General features: G+C 45.8%; 1 protein-coding gene across 1 annotated transcript in view; it reads right to left on the reverse strand.

Annotated features, from left to right (window-relative positions):
* LOC121008276 overlaps positions 1-8,389 on the reverse strand; it is a 53,986-nt gene extending 45,597 nt beyond the window's left edge. The window contains exons 1-3 of the mRNA XM_040440721.1: positions 8,165-8,389; positions 902-1,074; positions 516-538 (exon numbers count right to left, since the gene is read on the reverse strand). Of these exons, the coding sequence (XP_040296655.1) occupies positions 516-538; positions 902-977 (99 nt within the window). The 5' untranslated portion in view covers positions 978-1,074; positions 8,165-8,389. The remainder of the gene's footprint in view (positions 1-515; positions 539-901; positions 1,075-8,164) is intronic.
* Between the last annotated feature and the right edge of the window lie 12,607 nt (positions 8,390-20,996).

Below are 20,996 nucleotides of genomic sequence, written 5' to 3' on the forward strand. Positions count from 1 at the left end.
AAAGATAGCCTAGATCTGTGATGGCTAACCTCCGGCACTGAAGCTGTGATAAAACTACAACTCCTAAGATGCTCACTTGCTTGGCTGTTCTCAGAACTCCATAGAATTGAATGGAGCATGCTGGGAGTCGTAGTTTCACCACAGCTAGAGTGCCGGAGGTCAGCCATCACTGGCATAGATGGTAGAAAGTCTTTACTACAGGATCTGTAGTCACAGTTGAAATAATGGATTTTGCAAGTTTTACAGCAAATCAAAGAGATTAGAATTCTTCCGGTCATTATAAAGCCCTGCCTGTTACATGTGGAATGGGTTTACAAAAATTACGCATAATTTACATTATCATTGGTGCACCCCAATAATCTACCACATTTTCTTGTAGATTCTTCACCACATGAACATCTCAATAAACCAAGCTTTTTGATATGAAGAATCTTCATAATCCATGCACATCCCTCACATCAGAGATAAAACCAGAAACATTTTTTCAAAAGCATCTTAAGAAAAGTGAATCTTACCTGTTTCTTCTCCTTTGGGATCCCTAAAAAACAACAACAAAAGAGACAGTAAGAGAGTGCTCACACTGGGACACTGACATGGACGTACAAGGCACTGTCATTAGTTACCAGATGATACCTCCAATGGGACCACATAGCCAAAGCTGAAGAGATTCTCATATGCAGTTATCAGTGTTATGGGAATAATGGAAGTTGGAAGGAACGTGTTGTAACCTATCCCCTGTGGTGCTCCAGAGTACATTACAGTGTGAAGTCAATAGAAGAAGAAAGAAGATGACTGACTGAGCATACAAAGATACAAAAACTATGAGGAGATCATGATGCATTGAGGAAAAACTTATGATGGATGAAGAATCAGCACATTGCTACATCATCTCCTGACTAACCTTTGGTCTTCACCATGATCTCCTTGATCTGGTCCAGTTTTTGTCTCATTGCACCCTCCATCTTGTCAGAGTGCATTGTTTTGATCTCCAGGTCCTCTCTGCTTCTGTATCTTCTCGAGACCAATATCCTTTCTTCAGGCAATCTGTCCTACCACACCTGGGACCCTGACATTCTGAAAGGTAAAGTCAGTAAGTTGTCCTAGTAAATGTGATGTTAGAGATAAAAGACGACCTAGAGGAGTAACCTGAAGCTCCAGGGCCCAATGCAAAATCTAGAACAGGACCCCTCACCTTATGAGGCAGAGGGGCATTTGTGAGCCCGCCAGGTCCCAGGATCCCAATAAAAAAAATGTATAATCTTTACCAGCTCCCCACACACAACCATCATGTGTCACTTATGATACTACTGTCTTCTTATGTGTCAGAGGAGCCTTTGTGAGCCATCCCAGGCACCAGGGCTCAGGTACTACAACAACGAAGTGATGACAATTTTATATAAGATTATCTTAGAGCAGAATCCATAATCAGCACCATCAGTATCAATCATCACTAGGGATGAGAAAACTCGGACTGGAATGTTGTCTTTATGTCAGTGACATAAAGACATTTTTTGGGGTTCATAACACCACCTTTGCATCCGACTTACTTAAATAGGAGAGTTAATCGGTCTGTTAATTGTGTTAGTAACCTACAGACATTTTTTGGGGTGCAAAACACCTAATTTGCACCCGTGACACAGAAATACAATTGTTCGTCTGTCAGACAATATTTTGGTTGAACATAAAAAACATGAGACGCCTCAAATAAGGGACGTGGCCTTGGTCGTGGTGCTGGTGTTGCTGGTGGTGGAGCTCCTGCTGCAGGGAGAGGACATTGTCGATCTGTGCCAGCTACACGCCCAAATGAAACACCTTCCTTTGGTGCACGCAGGCGACAGGACGTTCTGTGTCATTTTGTAGGCCCTAATACCGCTCTAAGAATGGTGAGGCCAGAACAAGTAGAGGCGGTAGTAGATTGGATGGCTGACAGTGCCTCCAGTTCCATGTCTCCCACCTGGTCCCGTGGTAAAAGCACAGAGTTGGCACCAGTGGCCCACGGGCATCCGTCTTCCACCTCAACCCTTTGCAAATCAGCCAAGCAGTCTGAGCCCCAAGTCATGCAGCAGTCTCTTCTGCTTTTTGATGACTCTGTGGACGGGGTTTTCGTGGGCCATCCACCTAGCCCTGCCCCAGAAGTGGAAAAGGTCGAGTGCACTGATGCCCAACCACTTATGTTTGAGGATGAGGACGTGGGAGGACCACAGCAGCACGTCTCTGATGATGATGGCAAAGCACATGTGTTAACTGCTGCAAAACCATGAAAGATCTGTAGGTCCTCCTTCTCCCTCATCTGCTGTGGTCTCAGCCTCTTCCTCCCCCTCTGGAGCGACAGGGAGAAGATGTTGTCGATCTGTGAAAGCTACACGCCCAAACGAAACACCTTCCTCTGGTGCATGCAGGCGACAGGACGTTCTGTGTCATTTTGTAGGCCCGAATACCGCTCTACAAATGATGAGGCCAGAACAAGTAGAGGCGGTAGTAGATTGGATGGCTGACAGTGCCTCCAGTTCCATGTCTCCCACCCAGTCCCCTGCTGAAAGCACAGAGTTGTGACAGCAACACCACCACCAACAGTGTCACCGAGCATCTACACACTTTCCCATGGAAATGTTCAGCTGTCCATCCCCCAAATGCTGGAGAGGAAGAGGAAGTACCCCCCTACCCCACCCGCGATCCCTGCTGGCCTTTGAAATGCTGCCATTCTGTCTGGTGGAGACTAGTGTTGAGAGCGAATATTTGAATCTCGAATTTTAATTGCGAATATCACCACTTCGAGAGAATTCGCGAATATTTAGAATATAGTGTTATATATTCGTATTCGCGAATAGCATTGATCGCAAATATTCTAATCGTGAATTTATCGTGAATTTATTGCGAATATCGGCACTTAGCAACATCCCTAGCAACCAATAGGAAAGTTGCCTACCCCTTAGCGTTGATCGCAAATATTTTAATCGCAATCGCTAATATATTACATTGCCGATTTTCGCAATCAAGAAAATAATGACTTGAGATCACTAATTCTCGAATTTGCTGATTTATGGTGAATATTCAGCCAAAAACTTGCGAAATATTGCGAATTCGAATGTTGCCTATGCCACTCATCACTAGTGGAGATGGACAGTTTAAAAAACATTGGCTGTCCCATGGTATGTGGTTCCAAACCACTTCTACTTTTCCAAGCGGGCTTTCCCTGCACTCCATGAACAAGTGGCAGAAAAAAACAGGTGTGCGCTGCGCGATACCATCAGTGGCAAGGTCCACATAACCTCCTCCACCGTCTCCTCATCCGGTCAGCGCAACACCTGCACCACCAACTTCAGCACAGCCGGGGTCAGTGGCGTACATAGAGAACTAAGGGCCCCATGGCAAGGATCAAAGCAGACCCCCCCCACACACACAAGACAGAAGGGCTTCTGCCTAAACCCTTTTTAATGACCCTTGGGCCATTTTTCCATTTTCTCATTTGCTAAAAGTTCTTCCTTTAGAGCAGGCAAGCACAATCTGCGGCCCTACAGTTGTTGTAAAACTACAACTCCCACGATGCCCTTCTGTAGGATGAAAGCTGTAGGCTGTCAGGGAATGATGGGAGTTGTAGTTTTGCAACAGCTTGAGGGCCGCAGGTTTTGCATGCCTGCTTTAGAGGGTAAAGTCCTACCAAGTTTTCACCCCCAGTAGAAGAAGGGATGATCCCAACTAAGACTGGGCCCCCTCTTCCCATGGGCCCCCTCTTGCCCTGGGCCCCATAACAGTCGAATGGTCTGCCGCTATGGTAGTTACACCCCTGGCCAGGGGGAAACGACAGCAGGCTGTTCTGAAACTCATATGTTTGGGGAAGGACCCCACAGTGCGCAGGAGCTGTGGGTGGGCATGGAAGAACAGACCGATGAGTGGTTTGTGCCACTGAGCCTCAAGCCCGGCCTGGTGGTGTGCAACAACGAGCGAAACCTCGTAGAAGCTCGGGGACTAGCCGGTTTCAAGCACATCCCTTGCCTGGCGCATGTGCTGAATTTAGTGGAAGTTCCTGACAAATTACCCCCAGATGTCAGAGCTGAGAGTCTTTGCGCACTTTTGGCGTTCCAACCCTGCTGCTTCTCGCCTGTCTGCGGTGCAACGGAACTTCGGCCTTCCCGCTCACCGCCTCACATGCGATGTACCCACAAGGTGGAACTCCACCTAGCACATGCTGGACAGACTGTGTGAGCAGCAGCAGGCCATAGTGGAGTTTCAGCTGCAGCACGCACGAGTGAGACGCTCTGCGGAACAGCACCACTTCACCACCAGTGAGTGGGCCTCAATGCGGGATGTGTGGCCGTGTTGTGCTGTTTCCAGTACTTCACCAATATGGCCAGCGCTGACGATGGTGTTATCAGCGTTACAATCCCACTACTATGTCTCTTTGAAAAAATGCTTCTGGCGATGATGGAAGAGGATGTGGCACAGGAGGAAGAGGAGTAGGAACAGGGATCCTTCCCATGGTTTTCAGGCCAGTCTTCCACAGGTGGTTGTGAGGGTGGGTTCCTGCACCAACAGCGGCCTGAGCTTGCCCTTTATGCCTTGGAGGTGCTGGCCTGCCTTGCAGCAAGTGTATTGTCGGAACGTGTGTTTAGCACGGCAGAGGGTTGATCACGGACAGGCCTCTCCACAGCCAATGTGGACAAGCTCATGTTCATTAAAATGAACCAGGCATGGATCCCTCAGGACTTGTCCGTACCTTGGGCAGAGTAAAGTATATCGGCCGCACCCCAAAAAATGGTCACACACAGAATTAACAGACAAATCTAAAAAAGCTAAGCAAAACAAAAACAGTGTTGGCTTCCTCCTCCGCCTCTTCCACTTACACCACCGCGCCCACAGCCTCCTCCACTTGGACCTCCGCCTCCTGGTTCAAGATTATTATTATTATTTTTTATGTTATTTTAAGTCATTTCGCTATCCACACTTGTACTGCTCTTACCCCCATATTGGATCTATTTACAGCCCTCTAGCCCTTTCTACTACTTTTTTACAGCCATTTTTCAGCCCCAATGTTTGGGTCCCCATTGACTTTGCTGTTCGGGGTCAAGTTCAGGACCCAAACTGAACTTTGAAACAAAGTTCGGCCAAACCCGTTGAACCTGAACATCCACCGGTCCGCTCATCCCTAATCATCACCAATCATCATCAATAAAAAAAAAAAATATAATATACTTATTTTAACATCAACTAGCAGAAGGACGCGGCTTCGCTCGGGTATATTTCATCTATTTCATTTAATGTTTGTGAGTGTCGTTAAAAGATATCAACAGTATCCCCCATAACAGTGACCTCTACAGTACCCCGCCCCTTTAACCGTGAACTCCACAGACCCCGACCCCTTAACACTGACCCCCCTACAGTGCCCCGCCACTTTAAAATGGGACCTTCATAGCAGCCCATCCCCTTAACTTTGACCTTCACAGCAGCCTGCCCCTTTAACAGTGAGTTTCACAGCACCCCACTCCCTTGACAGTGGCCTCCTCAGTGGCCCGCCCCCTTAACAGAGACCTCTACAGTGCCCCGCCCTTAATAGTGACCTCCACAGTGTCCGCCCCTTTAAAGGGGTTGTCCGGGATTGGGGACATTTGTCTAATAGTAATCTACTAACATACACATTACAAACATGCATGTAGTAACCTATTTCTCAATCCCAATTTTCCTCCTGTCAATTCTTGGCCGGAAGTGAGTAATTTTCTTGTTTTCAGTGACGTACCGGGTCCCTGACAAGCCTCCTCTTCCGCTGCTCAGGAAGCCCGGTGACGTCACTGGCAGCCTCGGTAAGTATGCAGAGAGGATGGAGGGGCGGTAACTTGGCCGGCCGTCATCGTGCTAAGCCCCGCCCCTACAGTCCGGTGACGTCACCGGGCATTGAGCATTATAATGAATGGAGGCAGATTACTCCAAGCCACAGATGCATGAATATGTATGAGGGGGGCGGGTGCAGGGAGACAATTTTACAAAGGAGAAACCAGGAGAAACCGCTCTGCACTGGGTCCCACAGCGCAGAGCGGCAGGAAGTGAACGAACAGATAAACATAAATGTAAACAGTCTGTTGGGGACTGTAGGAGCCATGATCCAGTGTAAAAGCTACCTAAAACCACCTTGGGAACATAGACTCGGCTACTAAAGGTGAGTAAGATGTTTTAAAAAAAATAAGTTTGATCCCGGACAACCCCTTTAACAGTGACCTCCACAGCGGCCTGCCCCTTAACAGTAAGATCCACAGTGAACGCCCCTTTAACAGTGACCTCCACAGCGCCCTGCCCCTTTAATGCTAGGACTACACAACAACATGTGTCGGTTCGACATTCTTTCTGAACAATTTTTATAATGATAGGCTATGGTGTCAAACTGCAACTTATGACATGCTGCGACACAACAGTCACAAAAAGCCATCCAAGATGGATTTTTCTGCATCTGTCGAGTCCCATGTCGTGCGACACATGTAGCAGTGTAGTTGTTTCCTTTGTGTCGTGCGACTTATTGTCATCATGTAGCTCTAGCCTAAAGCTGACCTACACCAGTGAAGAAAAATGGCTGGGTTGATATGGAAACCTGGAGTAAAACTGTGTGTATGTGGAGACTAAGGGCCTGCGAGCTTCCATTGGTTGATAATGGTCATGTGACCGTGTGTATGGCAGTTGGGATATGAAGATAAAGACTTGCAGGCTTGTATTGGGTAATGCAGGTCATTTTTTGGGGAATATCTCAGGAACGGTGCGTCCTAGAGAGCTGAGACCCCACAAGATATCTTTCCAGGTAGCAAGGGATGTGTACACCAAGTGTCGTTGAAATAGTTGATTGCGTTTTTGAGTGATCGCTGAACATACATAAATACATACATACATACACTCACCTAAAGAATTATTAGGAACACCTGTTCTATTTCTCATTAATGCAATTCTCTAGTCAACCAATCACATGGCAGTTGCTTCGATGCATTTAGGGGGGTGCTCCTGGTCAAGACAATCTCCTGAACTCCAAACTGAATGTCAGAATGGGAAAGAAAGGTGATTTAAGCCATTTTGAGCGTGGCATGGTTGTTGGTGCCAGACGGGCCAGTCTGAGTATTTCACAATCTGCTCAGTTACTGGGATTTTCACGCACAACCATTTCTAGGGTTTACAAAGAATGGTGTGAAAAGGGAAAAACATCCAGTATGCGGCCGTCCTGTGGGCGAAAATGCCTTGTGGATGCTAGAGGTCAGAGGAGAATGGGCCGACTGATTCAAGCTGATAAAAGAGCAACGTTGGCTGAAATAACCACTCGTTACAACCGAGGTCTGCAGCAAAGCATTTGTGAAGCCACAACACGCACAACCTTGAGGCGGATGGGCTACAACAGCAGAAGACCCCACCGGGTACCACTCATCTCCACTACAAATAGGAAAAAGAGGCTACAATTTGCACGAGCTCACCAAAATTGGACTGTTGAAGACTGGAAAAATGTTGCCTGGTCTGATGAGTCTCGATTTCTGTTGAGACATTCAAATGGTAGAGTCCGAATTTGGGGTAAACAGAATGAGAACATGTATCCATCCTCTGATGGCTACTTCCAGCAGGATAATGCACCACGTCACAAAGCTCCAATCATCTCACATTGGTTTCTTGAACATGACAATGAGTTCACTGCACTAAAATGGCCCCACAGTCACCAGATCTCAACCCAATAGAGCATCTTTGGGATGTGGTGGAACGGGAGCTTCGTGCCCTGGATGTGCATCCCTCAAATCTCCATCAACTGCAAGATGCTATCCTATCCATATGGGCCAACATTTCTAAAGAATGCTATCAGCACCTTGTGGAATCAATGCCACGTAGAATTAAGGCAGTTCTGAAGGCAAAAGGGGGTCCAACACCGTATTAGTATGGTGGCACTAATAATTCTTTAGGTGAGTGTATATATGTCCTTCTTTTTATATATAGATTAAAAAATACTCATTAAGCAATCATTATCAATCAACCAATAATAATCATCAATCTCCCAGTCATCATCATCAGTCACCCAATCATCATTGTCATCAATCATTTCCTCGTAGGATACATTCGTTCTACGTTCATGAGACGCTCCGACGTCTTATCTGAGATGACTCTGCAATCAACATACACAATTTTGTATGGAAAGGGAATGGTTCTGGTCTCTTACTGTCTGTAATGGGAAATCTTTCTCCGGCTGCCCCTGTGGGTGTAGACGTTTCCTCTCTTCCTCAAGGTCTGCAGGTTTTCTGGGTGGTTCCCGGGTCATGCCCCTCCTTTATTGATCATTAATGTAATAATGTCACTCACATGCCAGGATCCACCTCCATAGAAAAGAGTGTATCATTTAGAAGGACCGTGCTCTCCACACCCCAGCATTAGCGAGGCAGACCAGTTGTCCAGTCCTTCAGCTGATTACTCTTCCTTAATGTTCCCGGATCTGAGAAAAAGGTCTCCACCCAGCCTTGGTTCATTGCAAACTTAGACACCGATTTATCTAACATATTTCAATATTCATCAGTCTCTGGTCAAAGTCCATGAGACACATTCCTCTCCCAGCTCCTTCGCAACTCTTTACTTACAGGTTTATGAGCAATGAAAAGGAAATTGGCACAAAGCCTTAAAGGTGCTGTTTACTCAGGGATGGGCAACCTGTGGCTCTCCAGCTGTTGTAAAACTACAACTCCCAGTATGCCCAGTCTGCCTACAGCTATCAGCCTACAGCAGGGCATGATGGGATTTGTAGTTTTGCAACAGCTGGAGAGCCGCAGTTTGCCCATCACTGCACTAGATGAATGATGAGGATCAGCCCTGTAGCAGCTTCTCCTGTCAGTCTGCAGCTTAAACAGTCAGATATTTTTGCATCCAGCTTCAGAACCCGTGACACGACCTTCTATGATGTTCTCCCAAGCTCAGGAGCACTGCAACTGAGCTTCAATAAGGTTATCAATCACCTGCTCCTCCATGACCTATGAGAACTTGTTTCCTGTCTGCAGATGTAAGTACCCTGGAGCAAGGGTTCTTTGGAATTCAGAGGTTTTTGGACATTTGCTCCAATTGCTTCTTTACAAAGCCATCAACAAACTATTTTAGTGCACTTGGGAGGGTTAACGTGCACTGTAATTTATGCTGTTGTGTGCACTTATACTGTTTCATACTGTTGAACTGCATTTATGCAGTATGTTTATTGCATTTGCACTGTTATTACACTATAGTTTCACCTCACTGTAGAAAGGGTTAATGCACAACTAGCTAATGCTAAAAGACGTTTGGACTTTCCAGCCTGTGCACTGAGAAGCTAGCAATTTTTAACAGTTACCATAAGGGTCCAAGCAGAGCTAAGTTTTGGAGGAAAGGAACAGGCACAGTGAACTTTTGACTGTCTGGTTTAGCTGGGTCAGGCAGTTGTTTAAGTCTGGAAACTGCTTGGTCATTCCCATTGACTTGCATTGAGGCACAATACAAGTCTGTGGCAGCCACGAACTGCAACATTGTCTCTGCCATTCCAGCTTCACTGTATACTGGTTTACTGGCTCTCTGGAGTTGCCCTGGGTAAGAGGCCTTTGTCAGTATATGTAGTATGTGTCTTTATGTATTTATGTACAGTAGGTATGTGCGATGGGTATGTGCAGAGAGCCCTGTAGGAGCCAGTGCAGAGAATGGGAGTGGTAGTGGCCCTGATGAAGTTTTGGGTCACTGTGTACTCCCTCAGGCCGTTGCTCCCTGTGGATCAGTGCAATGGAAATATAGTAATGATGAACAGTGATGAGCTGCAGGGGCAATATTCGAATTTGCAATATTTTGTGAATATTTGGGAAAATATTCATCATATATTCGCGAATTCGAGAATTTGTGATCTCCAGTCATTATTTCCTTGATTGGGAAAATCGGCAATCGGAAAACACTACTCCTAAAGTCAAAGATATTGCAGCCTTCTCTTTGTCCCACAAGCAAGAAGCAGTGAGGGATCGTGGGTACTGATGAAAAAACATCCAGAATATTCACGATTACTAAGATATAGCACTATATTCTAGATATTCGCAAATTCTCGAAGTTCCAATTTTCGTGATAAAAATTTGAGATGAGAATATTCGCGATCAACACTAATAATGAATCAGGCCAGAAGTGAAGACCTTTTTACTAAGTGCAATGTAGAACTCCAAATACATTCAATGGCAGTTCATTTCAAGTGCAATCTTCTAGCACCAGTAGGGATGATGGAGGCAAATTGGATGGCTTCAGTTTAGCGCTGGTATCGTACAGGCCTAGTAGTATTCTGGGAGTTGGTTGTCCCGTAGTTCCTCACCTCACAGCAGTGTCTTTAATGCTGCTTGTAGCTGGTCACGCCGCAGTCTGTCTCTCTGTGGAGAATGTCTCTAAAGGGCCCTTTACATGGGCCGACAATTGAACAGATCATTGCTAACAAGTGTTCATAGTAATGCTCGTTGGCGATTATCTGGCGGTGTAAATAAGCTGCCAATTACCCAATTAATGAGCGAAACTCTCGTTCATCAGCTAATTATAAATTATAGAATATAATAAAAACTATAAAAAATACATATAAAATGAGGAGCGGGGAGCATGTGAGAAGCACTTCACAAGAATCTCGCTTCCATATCCAGGGCTTCCCAGAATGAACATATCTCCCCACCTGTTATCTAACTGCTCCCCTACCATCATCATCCAGGCGGGTCTTCTGCTCTCCTACCTCACAACAGCCATGATTACCTTTATGGCTCCTCACAAAATAGAAGTATGATGGAGGAGCGGGCTGGCCGGCCTATCACTTGTATCATCCCGCTGTGCTGGCGACCTGTGCCACTGACCCCATGGTGTGGGGTGGAGAGATGGGCATCCCTTTCCCTCTCTTCGCTTCTTTTCTATGATGCCCTCCAGTTTCTCACCCAGTTACCTAAACTCCATAGAAAGCCTATGTTCTTTGAACTCAGAAACACAGAGGAAGGAGACAATTAAGCATGGAGCCAGCTTTCCAGTAGAAATGAGAGCCAGATATTGGATGCTTTCAATCCCTGGTAACGGATACACATCTTCTTGTAAAATTCTTTTTATTAAAGTTTTTTAAAACAAATAAAACAAAAAATACTTTTCCATGATACAGAGAAAATATCAAATATAGGAGTTCAGACTTGATTACAGTCGCATAATAAACTTATATCACCGAAGTGAACAAAAATGATAAGTGAGTTGAATAGTAACATAGAAAAGTCTAACAATAATATAAAGACAAATAACACATCAAAACAATGCAGAAACAGCCCTCAAGACTGAGAGCAATAGTAGGTACTGTTCAACCACTCATCCCATCTATAGTGGTATGTATGAAGTTTGTCCTGGACCCTTGCAATAGTTTGTTCGAATGAACAAGTGTTATTCACAGCCTGCCAGACTTCTTTTATATGGGGAGTGTCCACCGATTTCCAATGTCTCGTTATGACTAGTTTTGCCGCCATAACAATATGTGCGACTATTGACCTGAAATTGTTTGGCAGATCATCGAGTCCCAACAACAACAGAGCCAGCTGGGGAGTTAGGGTAACATGTAGTTTCAATACAGTGTATATGAGAGTTTCCGTAGCCTTCCATAAGGGTTTTATAGCGTCACATTCCCATAGTGTATGCAGGAGCGTCCCTTTATTTCCACACTGTCTCCAGCATCTATCAGTGGTGTCGGGAAAAATCAAATGAAGTTTACTTGGAGTGTGGTACCACCTAAGATATGTTTTATAAATCACTTCTTTATGGTTGGTGCTATGGAAAAATTTATGGATATTAGCAAAGGAAGCATGCCAATCTGACAGCTCTATTTTAATATGTAGATCTTGTTCCCATTTGAGTATGTGACTGTTAGTAGAGGAGTTAAGGGGATCTGTTAATTGTGTGTAAAATGTAGAGATACCTCTCTTCTTTTTAAATAAATTAGCAATTGTGACCATGTGGGGAAGTTGTACCTTTTCCTTTATCAAGCGTTTATTGATAAAGTCTCTGATGTTGAGGAATCTATAAAAGTCGTCTCTTCCAAGACCAAATTTGGCTTTAAGTTGTGAAAAAGAAGAGAGCTTCCCATCTATAAAAAAGTCCTGAAGGGACTTGACTCCCAATGTGTTCCATTCTTGGACAGGGATCATGGCTACTTGATCTTGTAGGAATTCCAACGTGCAATCAGATAGAGGCGAATGGAGTTTCCCTTTCCTCAATTTAAGGAAGGATTTCCATATTTCGTCAGAGACCTTAACTACATTAATATAAGAAGGGGGGGGAGGGAGACCTAAAATGGGTGTCAAAAGTCTGGTTTTCAATGTGTTGAGACCACAGATATGTTTCTCAATCTGGACCCATAATTTCTCCGGATTATTCGACCACCAATGGGATAGTTGGTCCAATATGGCTGAGAAATAATAATACTTTAAATGAGGAACCCCCAGTCCACCCTTCCTCTGATGTCTGATAATGGTCTTAAAGGCCACTCTAGATCTTTTGTGATCCCATATAAATAACCTCAGTCTGGAATTCAGTGATGCGAAAAACGAGTCAGGAATTTCAATTGGCAGCGACCTGAAGAGGTACAGAAGCCTCGGCAGAAGCAACATTTTGTATGCTGCTATTCTGCCTAGCCAGGAGATCGTATTCTTTGAGAAGTCAGCCATGTCTTTGCTCATGTCCGAGGCTAGTTTGGGGTAATTATTCTCAAACAGTTTTGAGGAGGGATGTGACACCTGTATGCCCAGGTAGGTAATTTCTGATTTCTGCCAGTCGAGTTTGAATTTTTGTTTGAGATTATGCAAAAGTGTCGGATTGATATTAAGAGGAAGAGCCTGAGATTTGTCTTGATTTATTTTATAGTAGGATAGGTTGCTGAAAGATTGAGCAGTATCAAAAAATGCTTTTAGTGAATTTTGAGGGTTGGTTAATGTTAAGATAATATCATCGGCAAATAAGGCTAGTTTATATTCTCGGTGTCCTAGTCGTACACCTTGTATATCCGGATTTAATCTAATTGCAGTCGCTAGTGGCTCTATTGAAAGTATAAATAGTAGAGGAGAAAAAGGGCAGCCCTGTCTAGTGCCGTTTGTAATAGTGAATGTTTCTGATAGGGAGCTGTTTACATATATATTGGCGGAGGGGCTGCTGTACAGTGCTTCAATACCCGAGTGTATAGGTCCGATTATCCCAAAAGCATCCAACACTTTAAACGCATAAGCCCAATTAATGCGGTCAAATGCCTTCTCGGCGTCAATTGTTAGGAAGACTGAAGGTATTCTATATTTTTCGCAGTATTGAAGCAGAGACACAATACGTCTTGTATTATCTGGGCCCTGTCTATTTTTTAAGAAGCCCACCTGATCTTTATGGATTAAATCGGGAAGAATATTTTGAAATCTGTCAGCAATAATTTTAGCATAAATTTTTACATCTACGTTCAGAAGAGATATGGGTCTGTAATTCTTGACTTCCAACGGATCCTTGCCTGGTTTCGGGATCGTCACTATGGTCGCTCTCAACATGTCCTCAGGAAAATTGCCCGTGTTGAACGCTATATTATATATTTTGTGGAATTATGGAAGTAAAATGTCGATGAATTTTTTATAATATTCTGCAGAGAATCCATCAGGGCCTGGTGATTTCTGGTTGGGTGAAGATTTAATTGCTTTAGTGATTTCCTTGAAAGAAATTGGGAGATTTAACTGTTGGAGATGTTCAAATTTAATTTTAGGTAGATTGAGTTTTTCCAGGAATTCAACAATACTAGATTCTCCTATCAATTGCTGGGGATCAGGAGCTAGGTTATATAGATTGCCGTAATAATGTCTGAAAGCATTGGCAATGTCTCTAGGGGCAATTCTTATCTGCTTAGTATGTGGGTGAATTATCTGGCGGATTTTAGCTTTTTGGAATCTTGCTTTCAAGCGTCTTGCAAGAAGAGCTCCTGCTTTGTTGTCGTGTGAGTAAAAATTAACTTTGGACTGCCTGAGATTTTTTTCATATTTAAATAATAGTAGATTGTACATCTGGAATCTCGCTTTTTGTAGATCTTGAGTAAGTATATAGGACGGTTTCAGTTTATTTTTAGATTCTAGATCTTTGATTAATTTTAGGGATTCATTAATTTCCCTTTCTCTCTGCTTTTTGATGTAAGAACCTATTGACATGAATGAGCCCCTGATTTTTGCTTTGTGAGCACACCAAATAATAAAAGGGTCTATGTCAGGGGTATCGTTGATTTTGAAATATTCTTTTAGGTCTGTTTTAATGGAGTCTGAAAACTTTTCATTATTTAAAATATATGGGTTGATTCTCCACATATAGTCGTTGGTTTGGTGTCTATTAGTGGATATGGTCAGATTAATAGGGGCATGGTCAGACCAAACAATATTGCCTATTTCAGTTCTGGAAATTAGGTCTATGAGGGGTCTTTCAATCAAAAAGTAATCTATCCTAGAGTAGGAGTTGCTTTTATGCGAAAAGTGGGTATAATCTTTTTCTGAGGCATGTTGGAGTCTCCAAATATCAAAAAGATCGTTCTGTTCGATCAGTTTCTGAAAGGCCGAATCCCTATATCTGCCACCATGAGTGGTGTCAGTTTCAGAGTTGAGGACCGCATTAAAATCCCCTCCCATTATTAGATATCCCTTTTTCACTTTATTAATTTTTTTAAGCAATTTTTTAAAAAATTTAGTCTGGCCTAAATTGGGGGCATATACATTGATTAGAGTGTATGGTTTATTGTCGATTAGAGCTACTAGTATGATATATCTTCCTGCAGGATCAATATATTGCTCTTGCACATCAACCAGGGGGGTGATATTCTGGCCCTGATAGCCTAACAAAAAATCAATTAGGTCTAGCTCAGTGAAGGCTTATCCTAGATACTCCCAAGAGTCCAAAAGTGAATGTACTTGTCACGGAACCATGAACCAGACGTACAACAAGAGATAAGTGAAAATAAGAAGGCTTTATTGAAAATAAAGCTGTAAAGCAAAAGTCCAAACGGATGGCGAAACCGAAGCAGAGTCTTTGCGAAGCCAGAGGTCAGGAACCAGAAGGGTAGTCAGACGAAGCCAGGATCAGGAACCAGCAGGGTAGTCAGACGAAGCCAGGATCAGGAACCAGCAGGGTAGTCGGACGAAACCAGGATCAGGAACCAGCAGGGTAGTCGGACGAAGCCAGGATCAGGAACCAGAAGCAGCAGCAGTCTAGAAGCATGTGAACACAAGAGGACCAAGCAAGGAACTGAGCCACAGACCTCCTATATATATGAGCTAGGCATCCAGCTCCTCCCAGTGGGAAGGAGGAGCCGCAGGGTGGGAGGCTACAAGAAACCCAGAAACCAAGATGGCCGCCAGCACATGTCAAACGAAGGAGAACAGCAAGAAGGTAAGACCATGACAGTACCTCCCCCTCAAGGGCCCCTCCTCCAAGGAGTAAAGAACGGTTTCTGAGGGAAGCGTGCGTGGAAGGCTCGGAGCAAGGCAGGAGCATGGACATCTGCGGAGGGAACCCAGGAACGCTCCTCTGGACCATAACCACGCCAATGGACCAAAAACTGCACCCGACCGCGGACCAGGCGTGAGTCCAGGATATTGCTCACCTCATACTCCTCACGATTGCCCACTTGGACCGGACGAGGCTGAGGAACCGAGGAAGTGAAACGATTACACACCAGTGGCTTCAACAGGGAGACATGAAACACGTTGGAGATCCGCATGCCAGGAGGAAGCGCAAGGGCATAGGCTACCGGGTTTACCCTGCGAAGCACTCGGAAGGGACCAACAAAGCGAGGCGCCAGCTTGGGAGTGGGCACTCGAAGGTTGAGGTTGCGGGTGGACAACCATACACGGTCTCCGACCTGGTAGGAAGGAGCAGGCGCTCGTCTGCGATCAGCCTGGAGTCTCTGGCGCTGCGCAGAGACCTCAAGGGACTTCTGGATCAGTACCCAAGAAGCACGTAGGACGGAAAGGTGATCCTCCACGGCCGGAATATCCTGGGGAGAGAATACCTCCGGTAACACGGCAGGTTGGAACCCATAATTGGCCATGAAGGGAGACGTCCCAGAGGAAGAGTTCACCGCCGTGTTCCTGGCAAACTCAGCCCAAGGCAGGAGGTCAACCCAATTGTCTTGGTGATCGGAGACATAGCAACGAAGGAATTGCTCCAAGGCCTGATTGGATCGTTCTGCGGCCCCATTGGACTGAGGGTGGTAGGCCGAGGAGAAGGAGAGATGAATCCCCAACTGGGAGCAAAAGGCGCGCCAGAACCTGGACACAAACTGACTCCCCCGATCCGACACAATCTCCTTGGGCAAACCGTGCAACCGGAGACCTCCCTGGCAAAAATCGTGGCCAACTCTTGTGCAGAGGGTAACTTCTTGAGAGGAACACAGTGGCACATTTTGGAAAACCGATCCACAATCATGAGAATGACCGTATGGCCTCGGGATGCAGGGAGGTCCACAATGAAATCCATCCCCAGGTGTGACCATGGGCGCTCCCCGGTGGCTATGGGTTGCAGAAGGCCCAACGGAAGGTGCCGAGGGGACTTACTCTGGGCACAAACGGAGCATGCCGCTACATATGCGGCGATGTCGGAACGTAGGGAAGGCCACCAGAACAGACGTGAAACAGCCCAGGACAGCTGATTCTTTCCAGGATGCCCCGCGGTCTTGGAGTTATGGTAGGTTCGCAACAACCGAGTGCGCAACTCCTCAGGCACAAAACATCTGCCGTTGGGTCTCCCAGAGGGAGCACCAGATTGAGCCGCCAAAATCTGCTCACCCAGGGGAGAGGTCAGGCTGGTGCGAATGGCGGCCAAGATCTGATTCGGAGGTATGACCGAAGTCGGAATCGACTCCTCCCTGGACAGCTCGGAGTACTGCCGTGATAAGGCATCCGCCCTGATGTTCTTGGAACCGGGTAGGTAGGAGACCACGTAATTAAAACGTGACAAGAACAGAGCCCATCTGGCCTGACGTGGTGTCAATCTCTTGGCCTCAGAAAGGTAGGTCAGATTCTTGTGGTCCGTCAGGATGAGGACCGGAACCAACGAACCCTCGAGCAAGTGCCTCCATTCTTTAAGGGCCTGCACGATGGCCAATAACTCCCTGTCACCAATCTGATAGTTGCACTCCGCGGAAGACAGTTTCCGGGAGTAAAACCCACAAGGAAGCAGAGGACCCTCTGGTGTTCTACGCTGAGACAGAAGGGCGCCTACTCCCGTCTCAGACGCGTCCACCTCGAGGACAAAGGGCAACCCAGGGTTGGGATGCGACAGAATGGGAGCCGACACAAAGGCGGACTTTAGAGCCTCAAAAGCTCGGATGGCCTCGAGCGGCCAGACCTGGGAATTACTGCCCTTCCTGGTCAGATCCGTGAGAGGCTTGGCTAGCATGGAAAAGTCCCTGATGAACTTCCGATAATAATTGGCGAAGCCCAAAAAGCGCTGCAGGGAACGAAGACCACTGGGCTGGGGCCACTGTAAGACAGCCGAAACCTTCTCAGGATCCATGGAGAACCCCTCAGCGGAAATGATGTAACCTAAGAAGGTTACCTGGGATCGGTGAAATTCGCATTTCTCAAGCTTACCAAACAGCTTGTTCTCTCGTAACCGTTGCAACACTCGTCTGACATCCAGAATGTGGGCCTCCATGGATTCAGAATATACCAAGATGTCATCCAAATAGACCACCACACACTGCTGCAACAGGTCACGGAAAACATCGTTGATGAATTCCTGAAAGACTGCGGGCGCATTGCACAACCCAAAGGGCATAACCAAGGATTCATAATGACCGGTCCTGGTGTTAAACGCGGTCTTCCACTCATCGCCCGCCTTGATCCTTACCAGGTTATATGCCGCCCTCAGGTCGAGTTTGGTAAAGACCGTGGCCCCTTTAAGGCGATCGAACAGCTCGGAAATCAAGGGTATCGGGTAAGCGTCCTTGATCGTGATGCGATTGAGACCCCTGTAATCGATGCAAGGCCTCAACTCACCGCCCTTCTTTTTCACAAAGAAAAATCCAGCCCCTGCCGGGGACGAGGATTTGCGAATGTGTCCGCGTGAAAGCGCCTCCCTCACGTACTCCTCCATGGCCTCATTCTCCGCTACCGACAGTGGATAGACTTTGCCACGAGGAGGAACGGCACCAGATTGTAACTCTATGGCACAATCGTATGGGCGGTGCGGAGGTAGGGCAACCGCGCGCACCTTATCGAATACATCCCGGTACTCCTCGTATTCAGGAGGCAACAGAGAGTCCGAGGAAGTACACAGCAACTTGACAGACCCATGGATGCAACTAGCCCCACACTGCGGTGACCACGAGAGGATCTCGGCCGATCTCCAATCGAAAGTCGGATTATGCTTCCGGAGCCAGGGGTACCCCAAGACCACCGAGTAGTGTGGAGACGAAATAACCTGGAGGCAGACCGACTCTCTGTGAACGGCACCAATGGCTATCCCCACTGGAAGGGTCTCATGAGTCACGTGTGGCGGCAGAAGGGGTCTGCCGTCTATCGCCTCAAGAGCCAGTGGGGAACCTCGAGCCTGCAGAGGAATGGAATTGGCGGCAGCGAACACATTATCAATGAACAAACCACCAGCACCAGAGTCCACCAACGACATGAGCCGTGCGTTCAAGCAGGGTTTGCAACGCCACAGCGAACCGACCCAACAGGTGATCCTGCTGATCAAGTCTGGCAACCAGCGTGGGTAGCGAGGATGGCCCTGTACCGTCAGAATTCATGGCTTGGTCCTAATGTCACGGAACCATGAACCAGACGTACAACAAGAGATAAGTGAAAATAAGAAGGCTTTATTGAAAATAAAGCTGTAAAGCAAAAGTCCAAACGGATGGCGAAACCGAAGCAGAGTCTTTGCGAAGCCAGAGGTCAGGAACCAGAAGGGTAGTCAGACGAAGCCAGGATCAGGAACCAGCAGGGTAGTCAGACGAAGCCAGGATCAGGAACCAGCAGGGTAGTCAGACGAAGCCAGGATCAGGAACCAGCAGGGTAGTCAGACGAAGCCAGGATCAGGAACCAGCAGGGTAGTCAGACGAAGCCAGGATCAGGAACCAGCAGGGTAGTCGGACGAAACCAGGATCAGGAACCAGAAGCAGCAGCAGTCTAGAAGCATGTGAACACAGGAGGACCAAGCAAGGAACTGAGCCACAGACCTTCTATATATATATATGAGCTAGGCATCCAGCTCCTCCCAGTGGGAAGGAGGAGCCGCAGGGTGGGAGGCTACAAGAAACCCAGAAACCAAGATGGCCGCCAGCACATGTCAAACGAAGGAGAACAGCAAGAAGGTAAGACCATGACACTTGTGCCAAAATTATTTTTTTTCAATGAACTCGCCATGCCCCTCATTGAATACCTTGGGGTGTCTTCTTTCAAAAATGGGGTCACATGTGGGGTATTTATACTGCCCTGGCATTTTAGGGGCCCCAAAGCGTGAGAAGAAGTCTGGTATCCAAATGTCTAAAAATGCCCTCCTAAAAGGAATTTGGGCCCCTTTGCCCACCTAGGCTGCAAAAAAGTGTCACACATCTGGTATCTCTGTATTCAGGAGAAGTTGAGGAATGTGTTTTGGTGTGTCTTTTTACATATACCCATGCTGGGTACTTTGTATAAAAAAATGGGAAAAGTTGTCTTTTGCCAAGATATTTCTCTCACCCAGCATGGGTATATGTAAAATGACACCCCAAAACACATTGCCCAACTTCTCCTGAATACGGAGATACCACATGTGTGACACTTTTTTGCAGCCTAGGTGGGCAAAGGGGCCCATATTCCAAAGAGCACCTTTCGGATTTCACCGATCATTTTTTACAGAATTAGATTTCAAACTCCTTACCACACATTTGGGCCCCTAGAATGCCAGGGCAGTATAACTACCCCACAAGTGACCCTATTTTGGAAAGAAGACACCCCAAGGTATTCGCTGATGGGCATAGTGAGTTCATAGAACTTTTTATTTTTTGTCACAAGTTAGTGGAATATGAGACTTTGTAAGAAAAAAATATAAAATCATCATTTTCCGCTAACTTGTGACAAAAAATAAAAAGTTCTATGAACTCACTATGCCCATCAGCGAATACCTTAGGGTGTGTACTTTCAGAAATGGGGTCATTTGTGGGGTGTTTGTACTGTCTGGCCATTGTAGAACCTCAGGAAACATGACAGGTGCTCAGAAAGTCAGAGCTGCTTCAAAAAGCGGAAATTCACATTTTTGTACCATAGTTTGTAAACGCTATAACTTTTACCCAAACCATTTTTTTTTTACCCAAACATTTTTTTTTTATCAAAGACATGTAGAACAATAAATTTAGAGCAAAATTTATATATGGATCTCGTTTTTTTGCAAAATTTTACAACTGAAAGTGAAAAATGTCATTTTTTTGCAAAAAAAATTGTTAAATTTCGATTAATTACAAAAAATGTCAGCAGCAAAGAAATACCACCAAATGAAAGCTCTATTAGTGAGAAGAAAAGGAGGTAAAATTCATTTGGGTGGTAAGTTGCATGACCGAGCAATAAACGGTGAAAGTAGTGTAGGTCAGAAGTGTAAAAAGTGGCCTGGTCTTTCAGGGTGTTTAAGCTATAGGGGCTGAGGGGGTTAAGAATAAAAATACTTTTAATTGATAAATAAATGCAAGTTTTAATAAGTGTGAAATTGGGGAATCCTTTGGCCTCGTTGCCGTGTGTGTATGGTAACCCGATGCCCACTACTACAATCCTCATCATTGTACAGGTAACTTTCTTCCTGTGGATCGTAAAGTGAATTGGCAGACTGCATTTAACGACATGATGGAGACTGTGCTGAATTCGGAGAGGCTGGATCTGTCGTCAGATTTCATTGTCCCCGTGCTTGTTTACAGGTAACCCTGAGTCACATGTTGCATGTCAGTGAATAGAATCATGTAAGACATTGCATGAAGTATGAAATAATTTTTGGTATAAAATATATCAATGGTCCCCTAATATATC

The sequence above is a fragment of the Bufo bufo genome, chromosome 7, assembly GCF_905171765.1.
Source record: "Bufo bufo chromosome 7, aBufBuf1.1, whole genome shotgun sequence".
Lineage (NCBI taxonomy): Eukaryota > Metazoa > Chordata > Amphibia > Anura > Bufonidae > Bufo > Bufo bufo.